The sequence below is a fragment of the Maylandia zebra genome, linkage group LG14 (assembly GCF_041146795.1).
Source record: "Maylandia zebra isolate NMK-2024a linkage group LG14, Mzebra_GT3a, whole genome shotgun sequence".
Classification (NCBI taxonomy): Eukaryota; Metazoa; Chordata; class Actinopteri; order Cichliformes; family Cichlidae; genus Maylandia; species Maylandia zebra.
In genome coordinates, this window is record NC_135180.1 from 30,461,684 (window position 1) to 30,488,679 (window position 26,996).

Genomic DNA, 26,996 nt, shown 5'->3' on the forward strand with positions numbered 1-26,996 from the left:
CGGGGCTGTACGAAGTCACTTTCATCTTTACGCAGGACTGTAAGCTATCATCTATGAGGCGTGAGCGGTGTTTGTTTTTAACATAGTTCACGGTGGAGAACAGCTGCTGACATAATGTGGATCCGAAGATCCATAATTGGCCTATCTGGGGTTGAAAGTCTCGATAAATGCACGGCGTTTCGGCGGGTATACCGGCTTCCGCGAGTGTGACGCTTATTTTGAGCGATGAAAAATAAAAAAAAATGCAATTTTCTTTTTATATTTCAATATCAAAGGATGCAATGTTATCGTAAAATTAATTAACTAAACATTTGTCATACCATCATCACCCCCCCCCCCCCCCCCCCCCCCCCCAACAAATGCCAAATTATTCCCCAAAATAGAACCAGGGGAATTAAGATGTGGCTGAACTAATTTGTTCTGAGGAGAGTTGTCAGTGACTACTTGTTTAACTCTGATTATTAGAATATGAATTGCTATAGAAATTCTCTGGATTGTTTTCTGTTTGTAAGCAGCATTGTGTTACTGTATATATACACACACATACACTCAACAAAAATATAAACGCAACACCTTTGTTACTGCTCCCATTCCCCATGGGATGGACGTAGAGACCTAAAATTCATTCCAGATACACAATATGACCATCCCTCCCAAACAGTGGTCACAAATCAGTCCAAATGTGTGGTAGTGGGCACATCTGCTATATTGAGATAATCCATCCCACCTCACAGGTGTGCCACATCAGGATGCTGATCTGACATCATGAGTAGTGCACAGGTGTACCTCAGACTGCCCACAACAAAAGGCCACCCTGGAATGTGCAGTTTTTTGCGCTATTGGGGGTCTGGGGACCCAGAACCGGTCAGTATCTGGTGTGACCACCATTTGCCTCAGTGCAACACATCGTCGCATGGAGTCTATCAGATTGTCAATTGTGGCCTGTGGAATGTTGGTCCACTCCACTTCAATGGCTGTGCGAGGTTGTTGGATATTCGTGGGAACTGGTACACGCTGTCGTATACGCCGGTCAAGCACATCCCGAACATGCTCAATGGGTGACATGTCCGGTGAGTATGCTGGCCATGCAAGAACTGGGACATTCTCAGCTGCCATCTGCCCTGAACAATGTGAACCATGATTCATCCGTGAAGCGCACACCTCTCCAACGTGCCAGACACCATCGAATGTGAGCATTTGCCCACACAAGTCTGTTACGGCGACGAGCTGGAGTCAGGTCAAGACCCCGATGAGGACGACGGGCATGCAGTTGAGCGTCCCTGAGACGGTTTCTGACAGTTTGTGCAGAAATTGTTTGGTTGTGCAAACCAATTGTTCCAGCAGCTGTCTGGGTGGCTGGTCTCAGACGATCTTGGAGGTGAACCTGCTGGATGTGGAGGTCCTGGGCTGGTGTGGTTACACGAGGTCTGCAGTTGTGAGGCCGGTTGGATGTGCTGCCATATTCTCTGAAACGCCTGTGGAGACGGCTTATGGTTGAGAAATGAACATTCAATGCACGGGCGACAGATCTGGTTGACATTCCTGCTGTCAGCATGCCAATTGCACGCTCCCTCATTGCTTGTGGCATCTGTGGCATTTTGCTGTGAGACAAAACTGCACATTCCAGGGTGGCCTTTTGTTGTGGGCAGTCTGAGGTACACCTGTGCACTACTCATGATGTCAGATCAGCATCCTGATGTGGCACACCTGTGAGGTGGGATGGATTATCTCAATATAGCAGATGTGCCCACTACCACACATTTGGACTGATTTGTGACCACTGTTTGGGAGGGATGGTTATATTGTGTATCTGGAATGAATTTTAGGTCTCTACGTCCATCCCATGGGGAATGGGAGCAGTAACAAAGGTGTTGCATTTATATTTTTGTTGAGTGTACATACATATAATATTACATTTAAACCAGAAAGTGGCAGGGCTGTGGATATTATTAATGCTTTTAAACAAATGTGTTTAGTTTGTTTACTTTATATAAATCCAAATATTAATTTTGAACTATAAGATATGTGTTTCTCATGATGCAGTATAAAGTGGTGATGGTGGAGTTGACCATCTGACCATCTGGTCATTCACTCACAAATGAACCAAGATGAAATAATCAACAGAGGAAACAGCAATCTTTATGATTTATTCAATTAAAAAATAAAATAAAAGCGAGTCTTTTTAACAGCAGTAAACAGATTACAGACACAGACATATACAAAAAATACATTCATTTTTATGTCAGCTTTGCTCCGTACAGTTGTCCCAAGTAACCAATAGGTAAACTACTGTGGTGTTTCTGTGCTAATGAAGGTTGATTTTTCCACATAGTCCTTCAGTTTGTTTGCAGGCAAGTGTCACAACAACCTTGGTTCTAGTGGAGAGACAAGCGTCTCCTGAACATACCACGGATGATTAAAAACACTGTTGGAGCTGCAACCACAGCAAGAGCAGTGCAGAACTGTGGGAAATAAAAGGAACAGGAACACAAAATTCAGATTGAAGCAGTATTAATATTAATTTGATAGATAAATATTATACTACACCACATTACCTAATAGATTTAGATTTTAATATTTTCAAGTTTTAAAATTTGATGACTTCTTATCAGTGTGAATGTCATTATATTGTATAATGATAGAAACATGTTACAGGCTACACAAAGAATGATAATTTAAAGACACTGAGTACTTCAGTTATGACATATTGTGTTTGAACCTAATTTTGGGTTGTTAAATCTAATGTTGGTCACTGATTTGTTGTAGATATGGATATTACACTTACCTTAATAGCAGCGCTATAGTGCTTTTGAAATGTCTGTACGTATACACTGAAGAGGGCAAGGCTGCAAGGAAAGAATGAGTCTGCATCTTCCGAGTCTCTGCATCTTTTGGAAAGAAATATAGATTTTTTTGTTGCATATACGTACGTGCAGTAAGCTGCATTTTTAATACAGACAGTATTCAAACAAACCTTTTGTACAGGGCATTTAGAAGCAATTCCTTGTCTGCCAGGTATAACTCTGAGATGCCAAGTTTAATCAGTATAGACAGTGGCAGCTTGTAACCTTCTTCACCAAGGACACCTAAATTATACCATCCCTGTGGAAAATGACAGGTATGACTTACTAAAACATAAACAAACGCACACAATATATACAAAAACATAGCAAAGGTGTAATGTAAAAGCAGGTAAACCTGGGGATTGTTCCTTAGTGCTGCCAGTGTGTACATCTGTGCTGCAGAAAACAAGTTTTTCTGCCTGTTACCATGCCTCTCGTAAAACAAGTCGCCCATCCTAATAAAAGCTGGGGCGAAAACAGATTTCGAGATCAAATCAGGTATAGTAAGTGCACAAGTCTGCAACTGTTCTGTTGCATTTAAAGTTAGTGACTTACCATAAGTGTTAGGATTTTGACTTTGGATCGTAATGTTGTAATATCTCCACATACAGTCTGATGCATAATCAGGATCCAGAAAACCTCCCTATTGACATAAAAGTAGTAAATAAAGAGGGAGAGCTGAAGTAAGCAGGAAAGTGACAATAACATTTAGGCTAATAGAGGCACATTTCAGATTTACATTTCTGTTACTTACCGAATTTTGTTCACACAGGTACGCCACATTAAACTGTGCAACTGCATATCCTGCTTCAGCAGCCATCATGTAATATAATAGTGATGTGAACCTGTAGCGAAGTCAGAAGATGAAATAGCTGTAATTGCATTCTAGTGATCTGATCAGGATTTTGGCAACTGTGACTAGAGAAAGACTTTACACGTCGTTCTTGAGATAGGCATCCAAAGCTTTGTGTAAGATGCTGCCCAAGTATCCGTTGTGCTCCGCTGCCCACTTTACCCACCTGCAGTAAGTTAAGAATACATTCTGGTTAAGAGACAAATAGAAATGCATGTGAATTAAAATAAATAAAAAAGTAAGTTGCTGACAAAATGGCGTCGGATGGATGTCTGTTGACAAAGCCAGGCATCCCAGTGGTCCAAATGTCAGCAATCAGAATCCCTCCCCTGATATTTCCTCTCTCTGCAGACTTCAGATAGTACTTATAGGCTATATACTGTAGGACAGATAAATTTGTTATATTATAAGATATATTTGTTATTACCACTTACAGGACCCATGAAATATACGTTACAGTGGATGATGATGTTACGGTTGAGCTTACCTGGTTGGCAGGTTTTCCTGGATAAAGGCCCTGTGAGTAAATCACACCAAGATTGAAAGCTGCTTCTGGACACATGAGGAGATCGGCCTGTTCCCATAGCTGTATGGCCTGTTTGTAGTCCTTCTCAAAGTGCTCATAGTACCAAGCCAAGGCATTTATTGCAGGAACATGACCCTGTAGGACCGATTATTTTGAGAACCAGAATGAGATGCAAACTTAAAGTGGACTCCAGATGTTACAGCATAGATAACAAATACATCATAAAGAAGTTTTTAACATTTAGCCACCTTATCCATTGCTTTCTTTAGGAATGTGACAGCTTTTGGAATGTTCTTTTCCACTCCATGTCCCTACAGAGAGAAACATTCATATATTACAAGTAGATGTGACTAAATGTTAACACAGGTGGAAGGAAAATGCTTTAGATTAAGATATTTGTCAATGTTGTTCCATATTGCATATCAAACACAAATCTGACCTGCAGAAGTACTATCCCATAGTCATACATTGACACTGGATCCTCCCACTGGACAGCTCCCCTTTCATAGTGTCTCACAGCCTTCAGGATGTTTGGAGTCACTCCTTGCTGGCCCCAGAATAGCATGCGGGCAATAGCTTGCTGTAAGAAAATTTTCAAAGTATTACTAAAATCTAAATGTTGAAATCCCCCCAGGAGTCGAGTTTTTTAAAAAAAAGTGATGCAGATCAACACCAGCAGAGTTTCCTTTGCCCATGCTCCACCTCTGTAGCCTCTGTAGTTCTTGCTAATGAACATCAGTGATTTTACTTCTGCTTTTGTCTTTGTGGAAGAACAATTATACCAACAGTTATATCAGCAGTTAGTCTTGTGACAAACCTGTTAACTCAGTCTTTGGCTTGATGAAATGTGAGAAGCATACTTGAAACAAAAGGGCAACAACAAAGTCAGTAGACTACCTCAGCCTCAGTTGCTCCCCTCCGGGCCTGATGTTTGAGCCATTGAAAGATGTGGTGGTTTTCATTGGTCTGGATATTCAACATCTTTTCATCGTTCACAAAAATAGCCTCAACTGTTGTCTAAAAAGGAGAAAAAAAAAGAGGAGACAAATGCTAAGGTTCAAAAATAAATTTGCTTTAAATTAAATGTTAACTAATTTTGATCACTGTAATAATTCCGCTTTCATTATACTGCTGCTTTTTTATGAACTGAAGAAACAAAGATACATTTATTGAGGACAGAAATCGAAAAACTGTAGCCATGATAAAAAGTAATCTAAATGTATTGGTAAAGCAGGTCATACATTGTATAAAAAAATTATTTATATAGAAAAAAACAATGGTTTCCAAACCTGCTGTGGTGAGGGATTGTGACGGTCTATAGTTGTCTGTTGAGCAATGTTAGCATAATAGGCATAGGCCAGATCATGATCCTTGGGCTGACCATGCAGTCCAAGGTGGTGCAGGTGCCCAAGATGCAGCAATGCCAATCGATCACCCTTTTGGGCACCCAGCAGGCCAAGGAGCCAAGCCTGCATCATACATTTAAACATGTGAGAATATATTGAAAAAAAGCTTTTAAAAAACAAATAACTAATTAAACTATAAATGACCTGATAAAACAGACCTTAAAAGGCTCTTTCTGGACTCCTAGGCCAGTACTGTAGAGCACAGATGACATGTGCAGAGCTCGGGTATCAGCTAGACAGCCAGCTTGGAGAAGCAGTGATAATACTTTGCTGACCACTTCCGTGCTTCTCGCTTTGCCCAGCTTATGGAGTGATAAGGAGTATAGTGCTCTGCCCAAATCATGCAGGCCAACTGCTCTTCCTTCTGCAAGGAACAAATTGAACTTTAATGTGTTTAATGACATGCAGAATCCAAAACAGCAGCTATTACAACTGCAGAAAAGCATCATTAATTCAGACCGCATTATATTTTAAAATGCCCTGGCAATTGAAAATATTATACTTCATCTCTCACCATGTTTTAAAACTAATAATTTGGCCAGTTTAGCGGCATGTCTTCTGCGAGGAGCAGCTGCTTCCCACGATGCACACTGTGGATTTGATGTTTGTCTGTGTTTTACCACCCACTTATGGAAAGCATGAGAGCAAGTTTCTGAAGAAAAGCAGCACAAACACATTACTCACAGTGTCATTATTTGAAAAGTTATTTTTTGCACCATCTAGTGTAAGTAAACCCTACTGCTGGTATTACCGGCTTCTGTCCTCTGCTGGATCTTGATTGAATAGCCACTGATCTTGACATTCATGTCAAAGCTAAATTCTTCACAAGTCTGCAGCCACCTGGTGAGATTTAAATTCTGTATAACATCTGGAACATAAAACTCAGACTGAAAAAGAAAGATATAATCAGACTTGAACACAGTGAACAGTTGAGTTGGATGTAGCTACAAGTATTAAGTAAGTACAGTATTACTAGAAGTACCATAATGTCAGACACTATTCGGTTCCGGTGGTATATCACTGGTCCAAAATAGCCTTTCACTCCTGGTATATACTTCCCTCCTCCAATCACAAAATATCCCTCTGTGTCATCAAACATGATAATAAATCTAAACCTGTAAAGCATGTTATACAGCAGAAGAGCACATAGTGTTATAGTACACCTCAAATGCATTTTCTTCCTCTGGGTAAAAACTGAATCATGATGTCACATTAGAAATAGACTTACATATATTCAGAAGTTTTAACTGTTCTCTGGTTGTTATCCAAGCATACCATATTGACAGCCACCTGAGATGCAATGACAATGAGCATGTTTTTTTCATTATGATGATGATGTGCATGATAAACGGTATGCTGTGTCAACAAAAGACTACTTACTGTTCTACCTTGCACCATCACAATAAGATTGCACCACACATTTAAAGGGACCTTGAATGAAGAGAGAAATGCAGAGGATTCCTGAGACTCTCCATTCATCTGGATGTGTAGGTGACCTGTGTTTAATGTGAATGAAGATGAGCCTTATGGAAGTCAAGATAATGCGATAAATAGAATATGTAAGAAAAATTAACTATACCTGACTTTGTGAGGAGTATTGCTGGTGTGATATAACTATTTTGGGAATTTATATGATGAAACACGCCACACAAGGCTTCCTGGCAGTGTCTGGTTACAAATATCCAGATGGAAAGCGTACACCTAGAAACCCCCCCATAAAAAAAGACTTGTTTAAATGACCTTAAATGGTAACTTCAATGACAGAATGGAAAACTAGCAGATATACTGTAAACAGTCTATCATACCATGGGAAAGAGATGGCTTTAACACGTAAATACTCCAGAACCTCATTCCTGTGGGGATTCAGTGTCTTTGTGATACCAAAGCTTTCTCCAGTTGAAGCATAGATTGAAGACAGCAAATGAAGCGTTTCTAAATGAAATTTGGAAGCCTACAATTTAGCATGGTTATTGCAAAGTTTAAAAAACGAGGACTGTGTGAGTTTTTTCATCTTTCTCTGAAATCTTTAAGATTCACAGAATATTGCTGTCAAATACGGTGAGAGAATGTTTTTTTTTCATAGCTTCACTTTAACTTCATATAGAGTTAACTTTTACTCGTACTTCTCCAACCTCACCTTGTTCCAAGGCACACTGTTTCTGGATAAACTGTTTAGTTAGCTGGAGCATTTGTGTGCCCCAGGCAATACAGAGCTGATGTTGTTTGACACGTCGACTTAAGTAGGGCTTAGGTTTCAAATTTGCCACATGTTGAGCTCTGACAGACTTCTCAGTATCATCATATCCAGTGTGTCTGACTGAGGCTCGAAGGATACAACTCAGCACCCACTGAGAGTCTGGAACAATCCCATCAGGTTGATACACCAACCAGTCTGGCAGATTCAGCTTCACAGTCCTTATTTTATTGACACCTGGGACACAGTTCCACTGTCTTAGCAGAAATGTGCTTATGGTGCCAGTTTCAAAGGATACAACACAGTCCAGCTGTACTGTAGCAGGTTCATCACAAGAGTAGAGTACTTGCAAAAGATGGTCTGGCAAAGCCTCCTCTGGAGGATTCAGGATTTTCACCTCATCTAAACCCCAAACAACCTGTATGTGACAGAAGACAAGCATACATTTTCCTGAGAAGACTACACAAGAAGGAACCAGTGTATTAGTGAATTATTGATGAAGGCAAACCTTCTCCTACCTGCATCGTGAGGCAAAGCTGATAGATATATTTGTACAGTGTATGAAAATCCATTGCCCAAGCAATAATCTTGCTGCAGTGAAACAGAAGCATCAAGACCCGGATCTTATCCTGCTCTAACTCAGCTACTCTCCTAGGTAAATATTTGACAGCACAAAGCTCCACCCACTTACTATATACACCTCCGTGGAGCTCTCTGGATTTGGTTGCATTTCACTGCTGATAATATAACAAAAGGTAACCCAGTATCTTTCACCGTTTCCTGAATCTACATTTCACAACCTACATTTGAATTCTTTGTGCTGGTGCGAACTTTAGAGTCAAATCTAAAAATTCAAAAAGAATCTACAGCAGGAAATCAAAGTGCTGTGTATTAGGAGAAGAAGCTCACCTTTCATTCAAAATAGTTTATTGCTTTCATGCAGGAGTGCCATCAAAGTTTAGACCACAACATTAGATGCAAAATGATTTTTTTCCCTGTACAAATATACTGTAGGTTTTCATAAATAGAAGCTCAAAATAAAGACAACGAGAAAAGTAGGGTGAAGGACTTAAGAGCTTAAGCTGATCCACTCTTTTAACCCAATATAGGTTTCGTTATGACAGTTGACATGCATCAACGTTACAGTGCATTATACCGGGAGCAGACAGACACACTCACACATTCAGATGGCATAATCAATTTACAGCTCTGTCGTGCAAAAAAGGTACAAATGACACTTTAAAAAAAGTACCAGTAGGAAATTGTTATTTTTTTTAAGCTCGTCTTATTTTTTAAAATAAAATATTTAAACGTGTCTTATAAATCCAAACCACCTGTTACATTATGAGGCTGGGGGAGACTTCTTGTGTCTTCTGCAGCACTTTTTGGTTGTTCGTTGGTCAGGAGCACCCTAAGTGTACTGGCGTCCCTACTACTTTAGTAATTACCTACAACTAGATGCATAGTTTTGTGCTCAAATGAAGCAATCAACATTAAAACTGGCACAAGGTATTTTTTTTTGTTGTACTTATCTGAGAATAATTATTTGTTACAAATGTAAACATACGGTACTGATACAGGATATACCCTCGGACATTCAGCATTTCATCTTTGAATATACATTACTGTATACATCATGCACTTTTGTCTTCTGTGCAAAAGGGGCTCAAGGTTTAGAACACACTACAAATACAAAGGCCTCTGACAGAAATCACAATTTGGCACTTTTACATGATTGACTTCCTGCCTCCATAAAACGTTAACCAGAAGTGGTTACAACTTTAAATTTTCAGTCTTGTACAGAGCAAAATACTTTCCTTAATTATAGCCCTTACCAACAACCAATCCTCACTGAAAAACTGCTGTGGATCTTTTAATGTCCACTAAAAAGACAAACAAAATAATAAAACTAAAAGACAGGACAGCATAGCCCAATCCACATTACGTGAAAATTGTGGGATCCTGGTTAACCTTCAAGGGGCTATTCTTACAAAACAAACCCAAAGGTGTACATTTTCTTATGATATACAGGTGTAGAAAGCAAGCATCTCTAGCATTTTCTTTTCACAATGTGTATCCTAACTTTAAAATTAAATACCTAAAGATACCATTGCATTTCATGGCTGCCACTTCAAACATTTTGGTAATTTATTGCCTAATAAATTTTTTTTTTCTATATACACCCTATTTTTAGTCTTCAAACACCTGATAACCGTATGGTTCAGTGAGGGTGTGTGTAAACCCCCAGTTTAATCAGTGATAGTCCTTAAGATAAGCTGGATATTTCAGCAAAGAGAAGAGACATTCTTCACTCTCCCATTTTTCAAATGCACTAAAACTCAAAACCGCAAAAGGTCTGATGCTGGTCCTTTAGATACTTTGCAAGAATTTACCTCTAGGGTGCAATATAAATACATTTAGACCCAGCAGTTAATGCTGATACACTAGGACAGCTTATTAGGGCTGTTCTATGTGGAAAAAAGATAACTGATTAATATTCTGAGAAAAACATTAAAACCCTTAATAATTATCTTTTATTTTATCTTTTTAAAAATGTGGTTTCTATTGCTAAACAGAAAATGGCCAAGTTGAGGCGTGATGCAAGAATAACTGTTACACAAAAGCATCTCATGCAAATCAGTATATTTCTTCTGAATAACCCAATAAACAGCTATACTTAATGTGATATTATGGGCTCCCAGATAGTTGCTGACTGCATCTGAATAATGTCAGTAGGAATAATAGAGGCAAAGCACCATCTAGTGTGATGAGATTGCTTTACAAAAAGAGGAACATTTTTATTTTTCTATATTTGTGACTTCAATGTGAGACTATAGTTTTTGGGGTTTTTTGCATTCATTTTAAAAAGAAATTTTCCACCTAAGACATCATAAAAGTTAGGATTTTTTCTTTTTCAGAGTATCACCCCCTCCCTGATCCTTTTTTATTATTTTTTTATTATTATTATTCCCTAGAATGGCCCTAAGAAGGCATCGTAATATACTGAGTTCAAATAGCAACACGCAACATTTGTTTTTACAGCCAAAGGTAATATACAGGAGCATTCTAATACACCTCTTGTATTTGAAGATCCCCTGAATGTGTCATTTTCTCCGCAAACAAGACATCAACAAAAAGAAAACAGACAAAGTGTACCCATCATTAAAAAGAAAATAGTCAGGAGTGCGCATTCACTTTGGACTTGTAGGTGTTTTGATAGTAATAAAAGAAACAAGTGTTGTCTAAGCAGGTTAACAACAAGAACCAAGCAAACACTTAGAGCATTCGAGTATCTGTCAAACAAAAGTGAAGACATGCAAAATGTTATAGATTGTAGAACAAGAAGGAAAAAAAGGAAACAACAAGTGGGAGACATATTTCCCTTTGACACTGGCACAAGTTCCTGCAGAATAAATAATACTTTACATTCCAATATACAAACCTGCCCATTCCCCACATACTCAACATTGACCAAGTGTAAGCAGATAAAGCTGGGTAAAACAGTCCACAGTCTCTCAAAGTAGGTGTTGTAACCTACAAAAAGATTCAATGACAAAAAATCTTGCCATCATGTGACCATTAATGAACCCCCAAAACTAGAAACTAAAAAAAACATAACAAAAACAGGTTAGACAGAGGAATACAGTCAGACAGCTTTGGTAGCCCATAGTTCATTTAGCTTTTATTTCCTCTGTTTTTTGAAGATCTTGAAGGTATGTTTCTTACGGCTGGCAGCTGAATCTGTGTCTTCTCCTGTTGAACCACTATCTTCCTCTAGAGGGCTCTTCTTGGAGGACAGCTGTGGGATGCGGCTGTTGGCTTTAGCTCCCACCACTCCTACCTGCCCTCCTGTTGGTGATGGTGTGTCAGGTTCAGTGGAGTTTGGGCTGAGTGAGCGAGATGACTCAGACAGACTGTTGATCTCTCCCAGGCTGTACACCTTCTTCATGAGTATGGGGCTGTCGGGACCTCCCTCATGAACACGGGTCCCTCCATTGGGGGTGTGAGCATGCAGTGAGACGGCATCATCTGCTCGGTTGGACAGGCCGTGCATGAGAGAAGTGGGCTTGATTAGGTGGCCTTTGGAGCTGTAGGCAGACAGTCGATCACCAACTTGTGAAAGGGACAAAGAGGAGTCTGAGTCGGAGCGATTTAGATCCCTGCAGGAAGAAAAATTCACAAGTTAGAGAAGGAAAAATCAGATCCAAGGAATGTTTAAAAGCAGCTTTGCATGCTTGAGTTTATCTACACTATGCCTTGAAAGTCACGGACACGCAGGGCACAGGCTGGATAGTGCGGCTCCACACTTGTTAGTTGAGCAGGCAAAGAACAGGAGGAACACTGAGAGGTTGAAAGAGAGTAAATGCAAAGTCTCTGTAATGGCTTAAAAACAGCAAAGGATGAGAAATTTTATAAAAGAAAAAAAAATTACAAAATAAAATGGAAACATAACAAAATGAATATACTAAGGGAAGTGTATCTACTCTACATGTGTTATCAAGGTAAAACCATGACAGGTGGTGTAAAAACACCCACGCACATGCAAAGTGTGTGGAGAATGGAGACAGATGGGTACCCGAAACTGTCGCTGCACGAGGAGTGCACTTTGGAGACATCTGAGAATGACAAATCAGGAATAGGATCCATGGGCTGGAAAGAAGCATGGTATGCATGGGAATGAGGGGTTGCACTGCCACCCACAAAGCTGGGTAAGCAGGAAGAAGATGAGGATAAGGATGATGACGACTGAGGAATTTGGCTGGAAGTAAAGATTATGGACGGGTGAGAAACGGCCGAGGAGAGGGGAGGCAGAGGGAGACAATCGAGCTGCCCAAACGAGTGGCTGCGTGAATGTCTGAAGGTAGCCCTAGGCCTCGAATGGTAGGGGGTTCCCTCGCCCTGCTGCCCTGCCAACAGGCAACTCTCTACCAACCTCTGGGAGCCCAGGGCCAGCTGGGGATCAATGTGGCGTTGGCGCAGAGACATCATACTGGGAGCTGTTGGCACAAAATAACAGCGGTAGTAACATTAACATAAAATAAATGGCTGATGGAAAAAGTGAGAACAATGAGAAAATCACTGAAAAGATGCTTTAGTCTTTGGAAACGTTACACATTATTAAATATAAAAATACACAAATTTTGGCCTCTTTACTCCACAATAGTGATGCATATCAGTAAAATCCCAACACTTGTTTAATCTTTCCATCTAATAAAGGCAAATTATAAGAATATAATAAGTTTAAATAGGAAAAAATTGTTTCTTTAAAAAAGAAAAACAAATACAAAACAATAGTGGAGTAGAAAAAAGGGGTTTGTCTGGAGGAGGGGCAACATTTAGGAGGAGGATTTCAATACCAAGCAAGCAACTAAGGTCAGGTCAGGGGTGTTTTTAAATGAAGGCAGCATGGAGAAGGTTTTTTTTTTTTTTTTTATTACAGCTGGGTCCATCTGGAGCATACTGCCAGTTAAAATGTATGAAAACTCTTTTTAGGCAAAAGTGGAGATGGGAAGGTCAGACTGAGGACTGAAGTGGGGCATGAATAAATGGCCAACCAGGATATTTCCACACGGGCTGACAGTCTGAACCAATGGACCACAGGTCACTAGCTCGCCGTTCCAACAGTCGATTGCCATCTGTAGTTGGACCAATGAGACAGCAGTGGGAGCCAAATACCAGAGAAGTGGTGGAGGGAGAGAGGGGAGTGAGACAGGCAGTGTAATTAATGTTGATTAAACACTTGTTCACTTGTGCAGCAAATTGGAGCTCCAGTTACCTAAACCCATAACCTAACATATAAAGTCAAATATGGTTTGAAACCGACATATGTATAAAAATGTATGAATTCTACAAGAACTGTAAGGTGTGTAAGAATTTGAGTTGTGTTTTTTGGTGTTCCTATCTTGGTCCTAAATAGGAATATAATTCTGGCAGTGACTACATCTGAAGTATTTCCTTTTTTGGCATCCTTCGAAAAAAAAAAAACAAAAAAAACCTGATCCAACATATCTATAACACGTAACATGACACAAGCACTACAAATCGGTCACACAAAAAATTGTTCTCTTTAAGAAGTATATTTTTCTTTGGGTTTCAGTTTCCAGAGGAAAATCATGGCAATCTTCAGTTTCAATAATTTACTGAATGAAATAAACAAATGTATCCAAAATAACAGTTAACAAAAAGGCAAGTGGTATCGTGTGTAAAACAACAAGACAATTATCTGAATTTACATAGTGTGAAGTGTAAAACACCATTCAATACTCATTTTCGACATGTCTAACCCCCACTACCGTCAGCACCATGGAGGCAACAATAATACATGTAGCATTAGGTCCAAATTGTCATGTGAGCTGATTTTTGGATTTCCCAAGCAGAGCCTTGGAGGAAGGTTTAGGGATTTTTTTGCTAATCCCCACTGAAAGGCTGAGCGTTTCGGAGGAACTCTTACATGGCAGAGTTCCGGGTACGATATCCTCGTCCATGTCGTCCATGTCGTCAGACATGATGAAGTGCTGAGGTGTAGCTCTGCCGCCCATGAAAGTGGGGTCGAGGTTGAGGGCCGAGGCCAGTGATGGGAGGCCTGGATTGTTGACGATGGTAAAACCCGTTAGAATCTCTATCTGCTGCCAGCGATGCAGCCTCTCTCGCAGAGCAGCGGTCACCTCGCCAAGGGCTTGTCTGCAAAAGATCAGAAGAAAGTATTTAAAAGAAAACTTTGCAAAGAGGAGAATGTATGAAATGTATGTATGAAATCATCTTTCCTCAGCTTTTATTTTTTAACAACATATCAACGCACAATTAAGAGTCTCTAACTTACTTGGCTGCTAATATTTTGTGGTCCACATCATCCAGGGAGGAGCTGTGAGCCACATGGAAAGTCCCAAAGAGAGTGTTCCTCTTTTTCTTTATCTTCTCTGCCTGCGAAAGCAAGTGACCAAGGACTTATCAAGGTAAGCAGGAGGAAGTGGAAAGTGGTGCCCAGGTTACAACAACTGACCAAATATTTAAGAACAGGAAAAGCTTCATGGGTAATGAATACAGAATTTGTGGAAGTTTACCATTTTTGGATATTAAATTATTAGCATAAAGCTCTATCTTTATGATATTCTATTTGTTTAACATACACAAGGAAATGTATATATATTTTTCATGCTAACCCCTTCTTTGGCCACCAGGAGTTGCCGTTCGGCATTTTGCTTCTTGATGTTGTAGTACTGCACTTCCACCTCATGGGTGAGCTGCAGCCATTTCTGTAGAGACTCTGGTGGCGACCAGCTACTCCGTGACTCCAACTCCTTCTCTGCCTTCTTCAATGCCATGCGCACCTGCAACAAGTTTCAACTATTAGCCATACTAGATGAGCACATAAGGAAAAATGGACCCACAATCTGCCAACAATTTTTAGCCTTTTCCATATCCACAAATAACCCAATCCCACACACTGAAAGCTCAGATGTAACCTCAAACCTGAATAAAGGTGTCTGCGTAAATGGCCCCCCATTTTCAAACATGAATTTTGGACAATTTATGTAAAATCAAGTCCGAACATTTCCATAGTTGCCCCTTCTCAACTGCACACATCAGGAGAGTCTCGGCATCACGCAGGTTTGGCCACCATTTACCTGTTAATTACCTATATCCACGATTACCTGCACTATTCTTTAAATGGGTACAACTGGTACTACGCAGCAGGGGTTTCAAATCTAGTAAAGTTCAGGCTTGTATTTAATGAAAACAGCACATATATGGACTGTAGAAGCCCTGCTTAATCCCAAATTAGCAGGACAGTCAAATGTGACAAAAGCATCAGAATTAGTGCACTGTGATAATCCTCCAAGCACAAACAGTTTCACTTATGTACGTGGGCTGAACTGTGCTGCTTCTGCCAAATTCCAAAGGACAAAGACTTGAGTGGGTGTATTTACACTATAGCTAGTGTGAATCTGAAAGACCTAAACATACTGTGCCGATGCCACCTTGGAAGTCTTCTTCTCTATTTACTCAAATTCACTGCTTCTACTTTGTGGACTACAGATTGCGTTTAAATGTAACTGATCAGACTGCAACCATTACCTGTTCGAGCTCTTCTTCTGCATACTTTTGGCGACTCAGCTCATTCTCTGTGCCTTCACGCAGCTCTCTTAATCGTTGGGCCTCCTGCTTAGCAGCGTTTATCTCATCCCTCAGCTTCTGCTCGAGATTTACCTTCTCTACTTCAACTGTTCGATGCTCCTCCTGGGCAATCTGCAACCTAAGGAAAAAAGGACCAAAGGTCATGCTCAATTTTTAGTCAGTGGCTGCTTACTAAGCCCAAGCAACTGAAGCCGTGTTGGAGCTATTGTTATTTTCTATGAACTATGGAGATGTGCTTAGGTTTGAGCAACCCTGGTCAAAATTTCTGTTACAGATTGTTGGCTGTCTAGCAGTCACTGCTCTTTTGTTGTCTAATCAAAAATTTTGGATTATATTTAAATCAGTGGATTGAGAGGGCCAAGGCAAAACATTCAGGTCGATCCTCTTGAGGTAGTCCATGGTGCATTTTTTAGGGTATATTTAGGATCATTATCCGGTTGTATAATCCAGACTCTTGTCATCTTCAGCTTTTAGCAACAGACTGCTCCCAGAATAAACTGCCTTTATATTATTCAGCTATTTAGTACATTCCTCCCTCTATCAGTGAAAATGTTCCATGTACCACTGGCTGCAGCACAAGCCCAAAGCATGATCAATCAACCCTTGTACTAACAGTTGGAAAGTTCTTTTTGTGTAACTGTAGCACCCTTTCATCTCCAAACATACCTTTGCTCATCACAGCAAATAAGTTCTATTTTAATCTTATCCTCCAACCTCAGGATTAATTTCTAGACTGTATCAGGCTTGTTTAGAGGTTTATATGCATGGCTTTAATGCTGAATTTTGTGATAAGCAAGCAGGATTTTGAAGACTGCACAGTGGAAAAAATGCACCATCAGTCTGCCAAGGATTTTTTTAGTCAAAGAGAAATTTTGATTTACCTTTCCAGCTATCCTAGTAGCATCAGTTTTTTTCAGTGTTCCAGACCTTAACTTGACCACCACCGATCCTGCTAAATACCATTTCTTAATTAGGTTAAATGCTTTGGCGTCTTCAAAAAAGGCTTTTCCTGCCTTCTGGGCAGTGCTCAGTGCTGCACCGGCTTAAAGGAGCCCTTGAGTGCTAGTTGTTATGACAAGTATTAGAGAGGCAGAGGATTTATAAAGCTTTGACTTTTGGTAAAAGGTACCTGGAATCAAATTTTAAATCTTTTGTGTTTCTTGTTCTTTTTTACTCAACAATTGCAAAACACATTAAGGAGATAGTTTTCTCTCTGACATTATTTCTTTTAGAAAGTTTATCTTGTGCTGAAATCAACAGAAATGTTTACTAGGGGTGCCTAGATTGCATGCCATAGTAGGCATTGCATCAGCCATGCATCACCAGAAACAGCTAACATGTAGAAGAGCAAAGGACTGTGGTCAGCTGCTAGGCAGCTCACAATAATCTGACATCAGAGGAAGCAGAGCCAAGAAGAGAACAGCTGTCAGGATTTAAGTTTAGAACAGTACAGTGTGGCACCCAGTGCTCCTGTAGAGTTCTGAACATGCAAGTGGTGGATATAATTAGACTAGCCTTTAAAACAAAAACAAAAAAAGGGAAAAAAAAAAGCCTTTGAAAGCGGGCTTGTCACCAATAACACGATTGTTTTCACTGAGACACACACCATTCCGATATACTCTCATCTGTAACCATTCAGGTCCAACTAAACCCGTGATGTGGTTACATTTATGCAGGACTTTGTAATATTTTTCAATTGAAAAATGTCACTGGGCTTGATAGCCTGATGAATATGACAAGTCCCAGAACTACAGTACTACATATACTGTGATACAACAAAATAAATGCTGTTGTTTTCAAATTTCTGTTTTGTTGTTTTGTTAAACATGTGGCACAAGGGCAGAACGTACAAACACATTTCAGTCACCAGGGAGCAGCACTTTCCCCCACTGAGGCTGAACACAACAGCAGAAGTAGTACACAAGTGCAGAGAATTGAAACTTGATCCAGACCATGAGCTATGGAAAATGTTGCTGGTGGGCAGTCCTGCTAATGCTTTCGACCCTGACCTCTGCCATTCTCTAGCTAAAATTTGAAAGCACTGGCTGAGTAACAGTGTCCACAGAGTAGATGCCAAATTCTGTTCCTGAATGAAATGACCTGAATTACAGAGCTTAAAGAATGCAGACACAATGTCTCTGCAGACTTTGCAGGTAATGTTACTGAATACACACTGATATTATAAGACATACATAGCCTTATATGCCCAACCTTTAAGTTTTTTTCACATGCAATACAAGCTGTCCCTGTCACCTGTCCTTTTTCAGGCCTTTCATCTGCACACCACACCCAAATTCAAATGTGGGTGAATTGCATCAGAGCTGACATGTTTAACAGTCATGCTTAAAACACTCGCCCACCAGTGAAGGGGGAGGCCAGGTCAAAGAGTGTTGTAAAAGTCACCCAGGAAATCCAGCTCTCGTCACAACCTCCTTACACTGTCTCCCAACAGTGAAGCCATGTTTGGACCAGGCTACTTGACAGCATCGCAGGATCTGCTTAAAGGTATGGAAAGAGAGCAGCTGGCTGCAGGGATCAGTAGGAAACACACAACTAAAGACAGAGCACAAACCTCTCAAGCTGCTGATTTTTGTGTGGCGGTCTTATTGAAACAAGCATGCCTGAAAAACCTGCTGCCTGTCTGATAGCCTATTATACCAGAACCTGCATATTCTTTGGCATTCATATTGTCTCAGAAATGCACACAATACCCATGCTTGCACAGTAATGCAGCCCTATAATCCTCATGACCTCATACTATTGGTTTTGAAATGACTTGACTCAACACAAGTATTTGATCCCGTGGTCTAGCCTTTTCTGTCATAGCATTTATTATGCTAGAAAAAGTCGCATGCAGTATTGCCAAAAATAGAACGCCCTTTTTGCATGCAGTCACACTTTTGCACAAGCCCGCATGCTTTTCCTGCCACTCTAACCCACAATCCTCTGAGCCAACTACACATAAAGCAAGAGGGTCAAAGCTCAAAGCACACCGATTTGAGGCAGCTGCAGTTCCCACTGAAGCTCTCAACTTGCATTTCAGATATTTTTAATTAAATAGAATTTAAATGACCTCTATGGCCAAAATGAACTGAGTTGAAGTTTAAAATGCAGCTGAACAAAACACTGCTGAATTGTAACAGGCAAATTTTACTGCAGTGCTGAACAAACAAGCATAATTCAGGGATCTGAGCAGTTCCTGTAAAGCACTATACTACTATCTGCAGACAGACAAACTACTAATAAGTATTACGCACAACCATGGTGCAGACTGTTTACTTGCATGGGATACTAAATTATGTCTGCACTTGCTGGCCTTTAATATTTACTTAAGGTTTGCCACTGTGATCTGTAGAGGAGAATTAACTATGCGTACTTAGCTTAGCAAAAAAAGGAAAGTCAAAATCCACTTCAAAGATGCTAGTGGCAGGTGTTTTACAAACAGTCAAAGTATAAATCCACAGAGTCAACACAAAGACTAACTTGGCAGCGTCAGAAGGACAGAGTTTGACCTCACTGATTTGTCCCCATTTAAGCCATCAGTTGCACTGTTTGTTGGAATTCAGCAGGAAACTCCCACAAAACACTTTTCCCTCCACCTAGTGTACTGAAAGGAAAAGGAACTAACAAAGAACATGTCTGTTACAAAAATATGCTGATGCAGGAGATAAAGGTGCAACTGTAAAAAAATCAAGAATCCATGACAGACACAAACATTAGTTTCAGTTCAGTCAGTAAGCACTGACAAAGCATAAAATGAATATTTCAAAAGCCTGTCTCTTGAACAGCCCATTTATCCCCCATTTAACATACAAACATTAACGTATGTGGGTAATAAGGGCAGTCAAAGAAAAATTTGCAACAAGAGTTCACCTCTCCCTTTGTTCTCAAGAATAAAGACAAGAATGTTACGCAGTTATGTGGCTCTTTCCAGTGGCCTGAGCTTATTCCTTTTTTAAATTTACCTGAAGATGACCTCTCCCCAGTGGATAAACTGTGTTAGAGATGCAAAACCATAAAATGGGAATCTCTTTGCACCTTCAAGCTCAAAAACCTTTGGTTCATGTATCACGTCAAAACTGAGTTCAAGTCTCCTTGAAAGGCAAAATAGGATATGCACTTCAAAGCACATTCTGAGCATTCCTTCAGGTATTAGCAGGACTAAAATAGTTAGATTAGCCTTTCTTTTATTCACCAATTCATGTAGCTTTACTTTAAAACACTGAAATTTCATCTCATTTCAAATCTTAAATCACAAGACAGGCTGGAATGATCCGATGGCCAAAAAACTCCTCAGAGTATGAAATATTTTTCATTATAAGATATAAGAAAGGGCAAAGTATAAAACGTGCGATTCAAAAGTTGTTTTTTAAAGAGTTCTAAAATTCTAAAAGGTTTAGCCCTGAGGTTTGGCCACCATTTTACAAATTCCCAAGATTTTTCTCTTCTAAAAGAAAAGTGTGATTTTGATCACTGGTACTTACAATGTGTACTTTTAAACAATTTGTCAGAGTATAGTCAGAAGTGATGGCTGGAGACTAAATTAAGAATTACCTTTACGACTACGCAGATATGGAGGCTATAAAACTGCAGCCAATGCTACCAGTAATAAGCAGTGTTTTAGTTTGTTAAATAAAGAAGTAAGCATGCCTTGATCACATGCATCTGCAGCCAGTTAATGTGTGACTTGCTGTGACATGCTCGTGTATGAAGCCAGAAAAATAAATAAAACAGCAGAAAAAAACCCCTCATGCAATCAGACAGCTTCACGAATGCATGAAGCAAACCTTCCACCATTGATCCAAAGACTTTGGCTTCACTAAATTAGTCACCTGCTTGAACATAAAAACGCTCCGTGGAATGGGTCCATAGAGGCCTGATGATAACTAAGTATAAACACATAAGTGCCCGGTGCTAGAGCAGGTCTGCCAGTCTTTTATAACATAACACAAGTTCCTATTTGAGAACAATGAATGCCATTAATCAAACCTTTCCCAGGATTGTGTGCAAACCTGGAAAAACTATATACAAATCCAAACAATCAAACCAGAAAAACATTGAAAGTTGACAGCAAAAGAACTAGGGAGTAACCCTGCAAACATGCTACAACGAGTCAGGCCGTTGCTTTGATTGTCATTCAAGGTTGGATATCAGCAGAATGTTCAAGTGGAAACTAAAAATCTTCTGTTCACTTGTGACCTCCACCATTTAGAATCAGTAAATGTTGGAGGTTTACAGCTCAATAAGCTAATAAGCTACTAATGTCAGAAATAACCGTTTACAGCTGATTATTATAGCACACAGTTTAATGTATGAGAGTTATCCTCAGACAAGTGGATGATGAGTTTAAATGTATTAAAAGCTCAAAAGTTCTCATGTGAAGACAAAAATAACAGTTTCATATTAAATCTAAAATGAACGCCATGTGCAGAAAATACAATTAAATGCAATAGAGCTTGTGTTGGTGTTGGGAAAAACCCTCACTTCTTTTGTAGGTCATGCAGACTCTGCTCAGCTCTCTGCAGGCCCTCTAGGTCCTTCATCATCTTCTTCATATGGTCCTTAGAGTAGCGGTTCTGGATGTAGGCAAACCAGCATCCACCCATGCCTATGACTATTGACACGACCAGCATGAAGTCCTTCAAGTGGTTATGTCTATTCACTGAATGAAATAAAAAGACATGAGGTTACATTTTAGTAAGACAAGAAACTAAGTCATTAAGCAGGCCTATAGATGAGGAGATGCATTTTGGTCAGCAACATGTATTATAGGATAAAGCTGTTTAACAACACAGAAATTTTACAAGAATGTGGTGTGAAACTTGAATCTCATAGTCATATTGCAACTGCTGTGGAGTGACACAAATAGAAGGCTCACCAGCACAATTTCAGGTTGCGGTGAGAGGGACCCAGTGCAAAAGACCACGATAAAGACAGCTTAACACGACCTATTTTAATCTGGGGAAGATGTGAAGCTAAAGCTCAAACTTTAGCTGCAACTATAAGTATTCATTGACGTTATCACTGTGAGGGTTTTATAGATTTTCAGAGTCACAATAGCTTGGAATCAAGTATCCTACTTGTAAGAACACATCCCATATTCAGATCCCTTTACAACCACTAACAGAATAACTTAAAGTTAAACCCAAGCTGGGAACTAACAACAGATATTTGTCATTTGATGTGTCGAAGAAATAACATGTATGTAGCAGCTAGTGTAGTTTCTCAAAGTTTTGCAAGTTACACAAGTTTTTCTTGCAAAACCTGAGTAGGAGTATACAGGAAAGAACAGTATACTTCCTGGAGTGAGACAAAGGGAAGTAAAATGAATATATCAGTAGATCGTGCCAGCTCGACAGACAGAACTTCTACAACACAAGCTGTAAATCTCAAGTACCTGTACAGCTCAAGTCTTATCAGTTCCACTGAATAAGTAAGAATAACAGGAATGCACTTTGCATACAATATATCCATATCTTTTTAGTCTGACCTGCATGTAGCCTTGGAGGGCAGAAACACAGTTTTTAAAATGAAGGCCAACACTGGACAATCCAGAAGTACAAGCCTGTAAGTTTTTTACCTATTCCAGGCCAAATATTTAGACCACCTGTCAGAATAAGATGAATAAACAGCAAGTTGTGGGCACTTGAGAACCATGCATAGTAACCACAGAATTTTAATCACTCTCTGCCCCTGCCATACATAGATAATGTACAGAATAACTCCTTTTACATTGATGTAAGAATAAAAGCACACAGATAGGTTTTTCACCTCGTTTTGATCAAAATGGGTCAATAACGTCTAGCTGACAGGCAACAGAAGAAAAACCTTATTTTGGTGGTCGCTCCTCCAATAATGTGACCTTGAGTAACAGATCTTTACCTCTTAAATGACCTGGAACACAATAACCCAAAATGAGTCATGCTTACTGAAATGCATGTCTAGTGCATCATAGTTCTTCACTGAGCACAGACGCCAAAATGAAAAACAGGGCATTATCTCTGAGAATGCAATTTCCTGATGCCACTCCTCTGCTGGGCTATTTATTGTAGGCAATTTCCTTTTACATACAGTGAACAAAACATTCAATTTCTTTCAGGAATACCACCAAGAGCGCATCAAGTGACAGGTAATTAGCCGCAGAACTGGAAATAACAGGACCCAAACGAGCTTGGGTTAATTATTACACAACTGTTGGCCAGATTAGGTGCAACCTTTTGTGCAGTGTGTCTTAAAATGCTGCTACGCTTCACAGTTGGTCAGTCTGGCTGTTAGTGGGACCCCCTGGTTTTGAGAGCTTGTCAAAGCCAGACAGCCCTTGCTAATGTCTTCCTGCGAGTGACTCTTACAAAACACATTCACAATGACACATGCCAGACACACACCACTACACACTCTTCCCCTTTCCTGTTTTTTTTTTTTTTTTGTGTGTGTGTGTGTGTGTGTGTGTGTGTGTGTGTGTGTGTGTGTGTGTGTATCTGTGTGCTTAAAGCAAATACCTGGTTCCACTGACTGTTTATTAGATTTTCTTTTTTTCTTTTTGACGTCTCATAAACTCTTCTAAATACACACCTTTACTCTACTTTGAAATTCCTGGGAAATAATTCTCCAGTATCAAAACAATTTTTTAAAAAAACATCTAAACTGCTGACAGGACATATGATATCGAAGACAACCTATCCACTGTGATGTTACAAATCCCTAAGGAGCTAAAAAAAACTGAGAAACCCCTAAAGGATTACAATCTACAAGTGCAGAATTGGAGCAGAGATAGTGGAGAAGAAGAGGATGAGTGGAGTGTTTATTTGCCTCTGTACGCAGAGTGATGTGTCTGGAATACAGAGTAGTGTGGTCTAACAGTCTAAATCTTCCTGAGTCCCTGAAATTGATACAGGTGGTACAGGATTTCCTAAGCTTAAATGATAGCACTGGGTTGAATGAGCATACACCTTTCACAATTGTGGGTTATGTTGTTTATACTCGTACACTGTTGTGTCTGCGTTTTACTAACATGAGTCATGAGTGAAAGCCAATTAATCTTTAACAATAGTTAAATTAACTGGAATTCAGAATGGGGAGAAGACTGTAGGACTTACAGAGTCTATACACAGATTGTTACACCTGTCAGAAGAAACAAACACAAGCTAAACTGGCAAATTATGAGTTACTGCTTCAGTCTAATGAGGAAGCTAGCCACAATTACAGTCTATTACATTATGTTTCACAGAGGTATAATCCTTCCACTAATCAATACGCCACATTTCATTACCAAAGAGTTATTGAGATCTGCTTTGCTGTGATGTGTAGCGTTTCTGGAAAGGTGCTATGGCATAGCTACAGTTAAGATTTAGTGCAGTACTATAAATCAAGCATTGCATAGACCTGGTGACTCTGGCCACAACACTTCACAGGGACAAAGAGCGAATGAAAATGAGAGCAGTAGACCAAATTGGGCAGGATGTTGGTCATGTTGGTAATGAAACTTATTTTCCACAGTAAAACATTTGAACGCAAGAGATTCATATACGGTAGTAGACTGTCTGCTGGGGAAGCCGTGTTTCTAAAAGTCAGACACGACTTGCAAAAAATAAAGTTACATACTCAGTGGTGCTCCAAAGAGTACGGTGTCCAACGATTTGAGCTGCAACTTTTGCACATGGCTTCGATCCAAAATCTTCAGAATAGAGAGTGTCAGAGTGGTGTTCTTTACAGCAAGCCTGAAAGAGACCAGACGTGCATTCATTTCGCAGGAAGAAAGCGGGGGACACACACACACAGACACATACACAACAAAGATTGTAATGCGATCGCTTGACAAGTCCTTAATTCATCAAAGGTAAACTAAAGTAACCCATATCAAAATAAAACAGGTTAACAAAGACAGCCAATTTAATGACTTTAAAAAGTTGTATTAAGTACATAAAAATATCTCCACAGTAATAAGTAAACCAAGACACTTTATCACACACAGTGATGTGTAGGGTTCATAGATCGGTTCAGTTTGAAAAAAGAAAGAAAGGAAAATAAAGTCATGATGATGTCACACCTTGGCATGGCACTTCCATTGAAATTCATCTTGCGAAATGCATCCACATACTGTGGCAGCTCCACATAGCTGATGAGCCATTCCACCACCTTGTCCACTGTCCAATTATACACTGTTGGCAAAAAGAAGAAACAAAATATCCACTATAATTACAATTCTCAGTCTTTATTTTGCACCACATTAGTTGTTCCCAAAGCGACAATTATTCTTTCTGTAGCCCAAAATATAAACACTATGAAAAAAATCCAATCAAACTACAGATAATGGATCAATTATTTACAATGAAAAGTATTTCCTTCAACTCTTATAACAACCTACAAACAATAAAAAAATGTGACAAATACATTCTGCTGGTAAGACGAGTGTATTAGTAATAAGAGAGTGTAGCTGATTTATCGGTTGATCTTTGCTTCCACCCTCACCTATGAATATGAGTACTGGGTAGTGACCAAAAGAGTTAAACTGCGATGGAAATGAGCTTCCACCAGTGATTGGCCGACGCAACCTTAAAGAGAAAGTGAGGAGCTCGGCCATTCAGGAGGGGCTCGGAGTCAAACTTACTTCCCCACAGTAAGTCAGGAATCTATGGGCAGCTGACCAGCATGCCTTTCCAGACACCTACTAGGTGAGGTGTTCCATGCATGTGCTACTAGAAGGCGGCCCCGGGGCAGACCCAGGACACAAGAGAGATTAGATTTATGGTTTGGCTTGGGAATGCCTTGGTGTCCCTCTGGAAGAGGTGGAGGAGAAGAAAGTCTGGGCATCTTGGCACAGACTGCTGCCCCAGGATTAAGACCCAGATACATGACAGAAAATGGATGGATGGACATTCTGCTAACAAATATCATGATTGATATTTAAGACAACATCAGAACTTGAATCAGTCTTCACAGATAATAATCAATTGTAACTCAACAGGATTTCCTTTCTAAAACTTCCTGCTTCTAAATTAAAATACCCCATAAAAGCATGTCTGGCATTATAGCAGTGTTTGTCACTAGTGTTAGCTGTGAATACATATAAGACAAAGGATTTCTATAATCACAAATGTTCCAGATATAAAGACCAAATTACATGCCAGCTTGTCCTCCAGCCTCATTCGTTCTGTTTTTTTATTCATTTTATAATAGTAGAATTCATATTTATTCACGTTTCATAGAGAGAACTCAATAAATAGCTGCAGTATATTTTACTGTCTTGCTATTTTCTAACACAACTGTTTTGAAAGAGAAACTTTGACTGTAATCTTTCACTGTGTTTGAGGATGTTCAAGGAATCCTCCTTGTCAGTTAGATTGTTTTATTTCCTAAATGGATGATTCAGCTCATTCTCAGCCCTCTTCTCATGTGGTGTTCCCCACAGGCCTTCCATTGGGCCATCCACAAATACAGTGCTAGCTTCCACTGTTATGCAGATGATACACAACTTCTAAAGATTCAAGGAATCATGTGGACAGCTGTAGCTTTCCAGCGACAAATTTAAGAGTCGTGTAGCACAACAGTTAGTCAAAGCAATCCAGAAAGGGAATTACACTTCCTTTCTCACGCCAGCAGTTGGTTAGATGACCTCGACTAGATAGAAAATGTTTCACTTGCTTAAAAACAGACTGAAGGCAAAAAATATATAATTCTGAAACCAGAAATAATTAAAGCATGTTTGAATATAGGGCAGCAGAGATTCAAGAGGGAAGAAACCAAGTGTTTCCTGATGTCTGATTCATAGACCTCAGGCAGTCACAACATCTGAAACTAAGTATTAACTATTACTGTAGCAAAGGCTGGAGTAATTTAACCAATGTTCTCCTTTCTAGCTACACTGTAAAAACTTATCTGAGAAACAGCTGTAACCTCATAAACATCAATTCATTTCAAATCTAACACTTGCAGCCGAGAAAAAATGCATCACTATTGCAACTGCATAATACAGGTTGACACAAAATGCATTGTTTGACTGTGTGCATACACATCCTGAATGATCTACGAGATCCCCGCA

The 26,996-nt window shown here is 39.7% G+C and overlaps 2 protein-coding genes across 4 annotated transcripts in view; both read right to left on the reverse strand.

The window, feature by feature from the left end:
- Positions 1-2,135: 2,135 nt before the first annotated feature.
- On the reverse strand, positions 2,136-8,590 carry si:dkey-24p1.6 (protein sel-1 homolog 3). Its single transcript, XM_076873334.1, has 22 exons — positions 7,766-8,590; positions 7,434-7,560; positions 7,208-7,329; positions 7,009-7,124; positions 6,857-6,918; positions 6,611-6,743; positions 6,380-6,515; positions 6,143-6,280; positions 5,787-5,992; positions 5,512-5,691; positions 5,120-5,239; positions 4,662-4,802; positions 4,471-4,533; positions 4,184-4,357; positions 3,948-4,075; positions 3,779-3,862; positions 3,598-3,688; positions 3,399-3,486; positions 3,199-3,308; positions 2,975-3,102; positions 2,786-2,888; positions 2,136-2,462 (listed from the first exon to the last, which is right to left on the reverse strand). The coding sequence occupies exons 1-22, from the start codon at positions 8,262-8,264 to the stop codon at positions 2,376-2,378; spliced, it is 3,036 nt and encodes a 1,011-aa protein (XP_076729449.1). The 5' UTR covers positions 8,265-8,590; the 3' UTR covers positions 2,136-2,375.
- A 137-nt stretch (positions 8,591-8,727) lies between these two features.
- The window catches only part of stim1a (stromal interaction molecule 1a), a 28,214-nt gene continuing 9,945 nt past the window's right edge, over positions 8,728-26,996 (reverse strand). The window contains exons 5-14 of one of the 3 annotated variants that reach the window (XM_012921052.5): positions 25,005-25,116; positions 24,560-24,675; positions 21,443-21,620; positions 15,899-16,076; positions 14,983-15,150; positions 14,643-14,743; positions 14,274-14,503; positions 13,378-13,458; positions 12,756-12,819; positions 8,728-11,982 (exon numbers count right to left, since the gene is read on the reverse strand). In XM_012921052.5, coding sequence (XP_012776506.1) covers positions 11,505-11,982; positions 12,756-12,819; positions 13,378-13,458; positions 14,274-14,503; positions 14,643-14,743; positions 14,983-15,150; positions 15,899-16,076; positions 21,443-21,620; positions 24,560-24,675; positions 25,005-25,116 — 1,706 coding nt within the window. In that variant the 3' untranslated portion in view covers positions 8,728-11,504. The remainder of the gene's footprint in view (positions 11,983-12,755; positions 12,820-13,377; positions 13,459-14,273; positions 14,504-14,642; positions 14,744-14,982; positions 15,151-15,898; positions 16,077-21,442; positions 21,621-24,559; positions 24,676-25,004; positions 25,117-26,996) is intronic. The other 2 variants (XM_004558253.6, XM_076873335.1) reach the window with 2 other exon arrangements.

Bases quoted from the DNA above. Each gene is read 5' to 3' on its own strand.
- si:dkey-24p1.6 (XM_076873334.1), bottom strand. From the start codon at position 8,264: ATGCTTGTCTTCTGTCACATACAGGTTGTTTGGGGTTTAGATGAGGTG. The intron at 6,919-7,008 runs GTAAGTAGTCTT...ATTGCATCTCAG, and splicing joins TGATGGTGCAAGGTAGAACA to GTGGCTGTCAATATGGTATG. The intron at 5,692-5,786 runs GTCTGTTTTATC...TGTATGATGCAG, and splicing joins TCCAGAAAGAGCCTTTTAAG to GCTTGGCTCCTTGGCCTGCT.